This window comes from Mytilus edulis, chromosome 11 (genome assembly GCF_963676685.1).
Source record: "Mytilus edulis chromosome 11, xbMytEdul2.2, whole genome shotgun sequence".
Classification (NCBI taxonomy): domain Eukaryota; kingdom Metazoa; phylum Mollusca; class Bivalvia; order Mytilida; family Mytilidae; genus Mytilus; species Mytilus edulis.
In genome coordinates, this window is record NC_092354.1 from 20001091 (window position 1) to 20010152 (window position 9062).

At 32.4% G+C, this 9062-nt stretch overlaps 1 protein-coding gene across 1 annotated transcript; it reads right to left on the reverse strand.

Moving 5' to 3' along the window:
• Positions 1-5323: 5323 nt before the first annotated feature.
• LOC139494070 (ankyrin-1-like) lies at positions 5324-8857 on the reverse strand. The gene has a single exon (XM_071282240.1). The coding sequence runs from the start codon at positions 8855-8857 to the stop codon at positions 5324-5326; it is 3534 nt and encodes a 1177-aa protein (XP_071138341.1).
• Positions 8858-9062: the final 205 nt, after the last annotated feature.

Here is a 9062-nt window from a genome sequence, read left to right on the forward strand (position 1 = left end):
CCAATATGAATTATATCTGGGAAAAACATAATGACACAGTTGCTGCAGAGATCTTTTTATTAACCTAATTCAGTTTTCTGCATGTCAAGAATCTTTGCAAGGTCATATTTAATCAAAATTGGTTCATAAGATTTCGCATAATAACCCAACCTATTTGAGATCGACCAACTTCTGTGATGTTCTTAACCTTTGACATTATAACCTCAGAATCTGAAAGTTCAATCGTGTGCAAACATCATTAACATGAAAAAAACTGTCCAAATTTCAGTTGATCAGTTATTGCTGTACCTTGACCTTTGGCTACCTGTTTTATAAAGATGTAAAGATAAAACAAACCGTGTTGTGCACAACTTTTTGGATCTTGGGTCATCGGTTATTTTCAATTTTGTACTTTTTTCGCTGGAGCGGCTGGAGCGTCTTGTAGATGAACCGCGTGTATGGTGTTTTAGATTTGATAAACATAAACAAGTAAAAATGATCTATTGTAACGATTATTTGTATATTTCTCTGTCCGTAATATTCTTGAATTTATTTGTACTGGAGTCCTGCAATATAATGTTAATATTTTACTGTTATTTTTACCAGGTATAACCCACCATTTTTCCTATTAAAAGGTCCTGAACAAAGTCAGGAAAATGGCAGTTCTCATTTATAGTTCGTTTGTGTGTTTTGCATTGTCGTTTTGTTTTTTGGTTGCACTTCAGTGATTTTGGTGTTTCGTTGTTTTTCTCTGATAGTTGATGTGTTTACCTCAGTTTAAGTTGGTAACCCGTACTTGTTTTCTTCCAATCGATTTATGACATTCTAACAGCGGTATACTACTGTGGCTTTTATTAATCACCATGACTCAATATTTGACAGAGAAATAAAAATTCTGAAGACAATATTTATCATATGATATGCATACCTAGATGAGCTTCATCGTTGCCAAATCAATAGAAGAGGATTCATTATTTTCCAAGAGACAATTATCCACCAGAGACCCAATATATATTGATATGGTTGGTACAATTACAAATTGTTATGCACTACAACGCTCATCACTCAGTTCAATGTGCCGTTAAATAACTGACACACGGTATAGTTGGCTTGTAACTAAAATAATGCCTGAGGTATGGGCATGGTAGTGGGGGTTATTATCAACTGATACACGGTAGAGTTGGCTTGTGACTGAAATACTGGATAAGGTTGGGCCTGGTAGTGATGGTTAGCATCAACTGACACACGGTAGAGTTGGCTTGTAACTGACATAATGGTAGATGTTGGGCCTGGCATCGGTAGTTATCAGCAAGTGACACACGTTAGAGTTTGCTTGTCACTGAAAGGATGGTTTGGGTTGTGCCTGGGAGTGATGTTAAGCATTAACTGACACACGGTAGAGTTGGTTTGTCACTGAAATGATGGTTGAGGTTGGGCCTGGTAGTGATGGTTAGCATCAACTGACACACGGTAGAGTTGGCTGGTAACTGACATAATGGTAGATGTTGGGCCTGGCAGCGGTAGTTAACAACAACTGGCACACGTTAGAGTTGGCTTGTCACTGAAAGGATGGTTGGGGTTGGGCCTGGTAGTGGTATTAAACATTAACATATACTCACGATAGAGTTTGTTTGTCACTGAAATAACGGTTGAAGTTGGGCCTGGTAATGGTGGTTATCATCAACTATATCAAAATATATACATGTTCTATTGTAAGTTTTAATTGTTTTAGAATTCAAATCCATCCATATGACTGTACAATTCATGAAACAATTACAGTTCTTGTCTTACCTTCACAGTAACTTGTTGTTTTTTTCAAGAAATCACTTCCTTTTTTTCAAGTTTACTTGATTATTACGTAATAAATGATTGCCGAATTAATTTCAGCCAACATCAAAACAAATTGGTTAATTTCTTTTTTATTTCAAGTATTTACAAAATAAAATTATCTCGTGATAACAAACATTCTTATTTCTTACACTACATTTAACTTAAACTGCAAAAAAACCCAACCGAAACAGCCAAATACTCGCTAATTCAGTTTATCTATCATTTCATTCCAAAATCCTTTTTATACTTAAAACATGGATGATAACAATGACAATCAACTATTTGAATCTTTCATATCATACATTAAACAAAAATTTAATGTTGACAGTTTACAAAAAAGTTAAAACTGTCGCCTAAACTAATTCTTGAAAATCATGAAAATTACACTGATATCTAAAAAAAAAGTTAAAATAAACTAATGATCTTGAACTTTAAGAAGAAACGTTAACATAACATGAATTTATCTAGGGAAGACAATTTCCATGAATAACTTGCCAGTGAAAAGAATATCATTTTTCAAAGGTGATACAAATATTGATAATAGACTAACAGAAAAAGTAAAAAAACACACACATTTGAATATGAAGCTAACACATTTTTTCTAATATTTCTATTCTGGTTATTTTTCTGATACCACAAATATAGTATTGCATTACAAATATAAACACTATATATCATTCATAACAATACAAAATAGTAACAATCGGTATATAGCATTTATACTTTTTTTATATTAACACAATAGTAAAAACCAGTATATAGCATTCATACATGTTGTATCAACACAATTGTAAAAATCAGTAAAGAACATTTATACATTGTGTATTAACACACTAGTAATAATCAGTATATAGCATTCATAAATTTTGTATGAACACAATGGTAATAAATAGTATATAGCATTCATACATTTTGTATGAACACAATAACAATAATCAGTATACATTTTACAGTAAAAAAAATCCATTTTTGAAAATCTTTAAATCTTTCATACTTTTTGAAAGATAAACAATAGTTTTGTATTAATTAATGGTATTAAAAATATAGTGAGAATCATTCCCATACAAATTTCAATAGCTTATATCTCAAAAACAATGACACGGACGTTTTATTCTACGTTTTAAGTTATTTAATTTATGTACTCTCAATTAATAATAAACATTTTTAAAAGCTTGTATTTTTAAACAGAGAAGCAATCAACCTTGTTACATATTAAAATAATATAATATAAACTTTGTTAATTTAAGGATGTTCACTAGTCACGTTTTTGATTTGTTTGTACGATAATCGGAATCCTCTTGTTTTATCTATTTGTATGCGATTAAATATTTTGCATGCTAACACTCATTTTGTTTTCACGAATCTTTTACACACACGATTTTAAATCTTATAAAATCCGTGTTGTTTTCTAATGTGTTGCGAGAAATAAAGCTAGTCAATTATAAAGCTATGACAAATCAAGAGTAAATTATTTTCGTCATATTTCTAAAAAACTTATATCGCCAAAACAAGCACACGGCCCTATGATTTTTGTTTCGCTTTTTTATTTCCTTTATTTATCGACTATTTATATTTACCAGTTTTATGCAAAGTTTGTTATTTTAAAACTGAGTAACGAACATCCTTAATCAGCATAAATATTATGTACACAATGTAAAGCAGAAAATAGGAATCAACATTATTAGCATAGAATGAATATATTATCAAATGAATATATTATCAAATAACAATTTGAAAGAAAATTGATGATATATTTTGCAATTAATAACAAACGTAATGATAACAACATTTGTAAGCTTAATTTACACGATAAATATGAACAACAAGTAGATAAAAACAGGAAAACTACAAAAAAGCAAAGCCAATTTTATATCATAAAATGAAAATATGAACAAAATAGGACTATCACGTGCTACATGTAACAAATAATTTATGATATAAAAATCTGTTAACTCAAAACGTATTCTGTACACCAAGTAGAATAGAAAAACATTGATATTCCAAAAATAAATAAAACATAACATGCACCGTTAAGTACACAATGTTAATACAACTTCACAAAAATGAAAACAAAACATGTAACCTAAGCAAGAAACTAGTGGTGTGATTTATTTACCAGACAATAAACGAAAAATAGATATAATGTACAACACCAAACGATAACCACTGAATTACAGTTTAAAACCAAATACGTCTCTGCTGATCAAATCAAGAAGAAAGAAATGTGACATAAGACCACAATGCACAAACTAAAAACAACTAAGTAATGATAAAATTACAATGTTAACCGAGTGTGGTACAGTTATATTCGTCGGCATCAGTTAAAAGGTTTACTACACATCAAATGGAAATATGTCTCTTCTGTTGCTGATGACAACGTCAAAACGAAGTACATATGACCAAGTAATAAGAATAACAATTATGGCTAACGGTGGAATATATACAATTATCAACTATGGTTAGATTGCAAATTAGACAATTCACCACAAGAGATCTAATGACGTATTCAATATGCAAATATAGGTCACATTACAGCCTCTTACACTGAGTAATACCATACTGCATAGTAAACAAATAAAAAAATATTGTATACAGACACGAAAGAAAACCCCAAATTAACAGTTATATTAAATGGCATCAACATAATGGTTTTGCTTTATTTGCTTTATGAAACATATGATAATAACAATGAAAAATAACAGGTAAATTATAATCAAACTAAAGCAAAAAAAAAGATAATATCATTGCGATGTTCACTGAGTGTTGAACAGTTATATTAATTGGCACCAACACAATGGTTTTAATGACCAATAAATGAAACATGCATCAATTTGGTACAAAAAATATGATTTAAAAAAACAATGAAAAATTAAAACAAATATGCAATGATTTATTGCGATGTCTGACTTTAGAAAACATTGAAGAACAAATAAACAATAATAGAATTGCAAGATTAACTGACTGTGGTACCTGCTATATATTTATTTGCATCTACAAATTGGTTTTACTGCACATCAAAATCAAATATGTCTATTCTGTTCTTCGCTATAAAGTCAAGACAGTAGTAAAGGGAGGTATGTCAGTAGATATATAACAGAGACAAAAATGATGGGATGAATATCAACCGATATCATAATGACACAGAAGTAATATGATGAATAACAAAAGATATCAACCACAGACAACCATAATGGGTTGAATACCAACAGATCTCAAACAGACAAAGACGTTGTGGGGTGAATAGCAGAGTCAGAAGTAATTTGATAAATAGCAGTATTTATCAAAGAAATAAGTAAGCATGTCATAGGACGAAAAGCAAGGTAAATAAAAAATTAGGCAAATGTAATTAAATATAGTGCAGAGATATCAAACAAACACAGAATAATGAAATGAATATCCAACATGGGAAGAAGAAATTGGATAAATTGCAGTAAATATCAAACAACGACAGACTTAATTGGACGAAAAGCATCAGATGAAACAAAACATCCAACCAACAACATATTTCCAAACGTCAATCCTCACCTAGATCAATATTTGAATTCTTCTCTTTAAGTAATCTCACTATATCAGTATGTCCCTTCTGAATTGCTATATCCAATGGACTACAACCATTTGCGTCACATAGATCAATATTGGGATTCCTGTCTAACAACAACTTTACTATTTCAGTATGTCCTTCCTGACAAGCCTGCCTCAGTGGACTACAACCATTTTTGTCACATAGATCAATATTTGGATTCCTCGTTAACAACAACTTTACTATTTCAGTATGTCCTTCCTGACAAGCCTGCCTCAGTGGACTACAACCATTTTTGTCACATAGATCAATATTTGGATTCTTCTCTAACAACTTTACTATTTCAGTATGTCCTTCCTGACTAGCCTGCCTCAGTGGACTACATCCTTTTTTGTCACATAGATCAATGTTAGAATTCTTCTCTAGCAACAACTTTACTATATCAATATGTCCGTTGTAACTTGCCCTCTCCAAAGGACTACATCCTAATATATTGTCACAGAGATCAGTACGAGGAGAATTCTCTAACAACAACTTTACTATATCAGTATGACCTCCCTGACTTGCTATATTTAACGGACTACAACCATTTATACCACAAAGATCAATGTTAGGATTTTTCTCTAACAGCAGCTTTACTATTTCAGTATGACCATAAACACTTGCCTGTCTCAGAGGACTACAACCATTTTCGTTACATAGATCAATGTTAAGATTTCTCTCTAACAACAACTTTACTATTTCAGTATGTCCTTCCTGACTTGCAATGTACAAAGGACTATTACCATCCGTTTGACATAGATCAACGTTAGGATTTCTCTCTAACAACAACTTTACTATTTCAGTATGTCCTTGCTGACTTGCCATGTACAAAGGACTACTGCCATCCTTTCGACATAGATCAATGTTAGGATTTCTCTCTAACAACACCTTTACTATTTCAGTATGTCCATTCTGACTTGCAATGTACAGAGGACTACCTCCATCCTTTTGACAAAGATCAATATTAGGATTCCTCGTTAACAACAACTTTACTATTTCAGTAGATCCTTCGTAACTTGCTAGGTTCAGAGGACTCCAGCCGTATTTGTCACATAGATCAATAATAGGATTCCTCGTTAACAACAACTTTACTATTTCAGTATGTACGTTTAGACTTGCCTTGGACAGAGGACTTCTGCCATAATTGTCACACAGATCAATTTTAGGATTTCTCTCTAACAACAACTTTACTATTTCAGTATGTCCATTCTGACTTGCAATGTGTAGAGGACTACAACCATCATTTTGACAAAGATCAATATTAGGATTCCTCGTTAACAACAACTTTACTATTTCAGTATATCCTCCCTGACTTGCTATGTTCAGAGGACTCCAGCCGTATTTGTCACATAGATCAATATTAGGATACCTCGTTAACAACAACTTTACTATTTCAGTATGTACGTTTAGACTTGCCTTGTACAGAGGACTTCTGCCATAATTGTCACACAGATCAATGTTAGGATTTCTCTCTAACAACAACTTTACTATATCAGTATGTCCTTCCTGACTTGCCATATTCAGAGGACTCCAGCCATCTTCGTCACATAAATCAATATTTGGTCTCTTCTCTAACAACAACTTTACGATATCAGTATGCCCGTTCTGACTTGCTTTGTACAGAAAACTACAGCCATTTTTGTCACATTGATCAATGTTAAGATTTCTCTCTAACAACAACCTTACTATTTCAGTATGTCCATTCGCACTTGCTTGTCTTAGTGGACTCCAGCCATCATTGTCATGTATATCAAGATTAGCATTCATCTCTAACAACAAGTTTACTATTTCAGTATGTCCGTTTTGACTTGCCATGTACAGAGGACTACATCCATCATTGTCACATAGATCAATGTGAGCATTCCTCTCTAACAACAAGTTTACTATTTCAGTATGTCCGTTTTGACTTGCCTTGTACAGAGGACTACATCCATTCTTTTGACACAGATCAATGTTAGGATTTCTCTGTAACAACAACTTTACTATATCATTATGTCCTCCCTGACTTGCTATGTGCAGAGGACTGCAGCCATCTTCGTTACATAGAGCAATGTTGGAATTCCTCTCTAACAACAGTTTTACTATAGTAGTATGTCCATATGAAGCTGCCGTGTACAGTCCAGTAACCCCATCATCTCGACATTGATCCACATCCACATCATTCTGTAGCATCCAATGTACCATATCAGTATAACCCTTCCCACAAGGTATTATCAGTGGAGTAGTACCTGATCCATGGTGCTCTTTTGGTAACATTGTATCTTTGGTATTGGCTAATGTTACTTGTTGTGATTTGTCCAGCTGTTTTAAATGCTGTAATAGCTGTTGTCTAAATAATGGTGCTTCCAAATTGCTGTTAAGGAATATAACTCTAACTTTTCCAGTTGACCAGTCCTTTATAAACCTTTTTATATATGTTTCTAAATAGTCCTCAGGTATTTTAATAATGAACTCTATTTTACTGTTCCTGTCATCTGGTGATTGTCTCCAAATAAAACGTTCATGTAATAAGCCACTATCACCATGGTCTATCATACATTCAATCATTTTCTGACCAAAGTAATGAGCTAGGAAATCAAACAATTTATCATGTACAGTTCTATATATACCGTTCTGTTTATATACAAATGTACCGTCTAGAGTATGAAGGGCCTCTTTAAGTTCTTCCTTAGAAGTACCTCTGTTCAATCTACAAGCCCCGCATGTGTCTTCTATGATATGTCGTTGTTCATCTGTCACTTTACCCTGGAACCATTTCTCTTTCAATTGATTATTAAAAAGAACTATTAAAACTAGACTGCATATTTTATAGTTGCCTTCAACACCACATCTACTCAAACTGTCTAGTTCATTTAGATAGACTGTAAAAGGATTTTTGAAAAATTCGATAACATCTCCATGTTTCCCCTCGGCATATAAAGAGCATAAAAGTGGAAAGAATTCACTATTTTGGGATAACCTATCAAGACCGTTCAAGCTTGAATCAATATAAATGCTTAACATATTATCTTTTTCTTTTGCTATAAGGCATAACTCATCAGACATCAAATTACATTCACATGATTTAAAAGATTCTAATATATTAAACTTATCATCTCTATAAACTTGTAACCTGCAAGATACAATAATCTTACAACATTTGTCTGCAATAACTGTGTTTATAACAGGTAACATGTGTTGCCAGTTTTCAATCTGCTGTTGGTTGGCAGTAAAGTTTCCACAAATATCATCTACAATGAAGACTGTTTGTTTACCAGGTTGATAATAATCTCTGATATCATCTGGTTTTCTAACTGCTATTATTGTATATCCTTCTTTCTGTAAAAGTAGTGCTGTGTGTCTTGCAATAAAAGATTTGCCTATTCCTGATGGACCAGTTAAAGTCAAACAACTGTTGTCCTGCACACATTCAAAGACGTACTCACTTGCTCTTGTAGTCACAAACATCTTATCTTTATTTTCCCATTCTTTAATTTCTTTTTCCATTTGTTCTGAAAAATATTATACATAAGCTGATTAAAGATAAAAAAAATCAATTTATTTGAAATTTATTTTATCATTTACAACTTGCATTCAATTGTGTGGATTGCGTATATTGTGTAAGTTATTTCCCGTTTTGAAGTCTAAATAACGACATAAAGTGTTGTATTCTACAAACTTATCCTGTGGTTGGTATTTGTCGCAGTGGTTA

What these genes read in the sequence shown, in the direction of transcription:
- LOC139494070 (XM_071282240.1), bottom strand. Translation starts at nt 8,857, where the DNA reads ATGGAAAAAGAAATTAAAGAATGGGAAAATAAAGATAAGATGTTTGTG.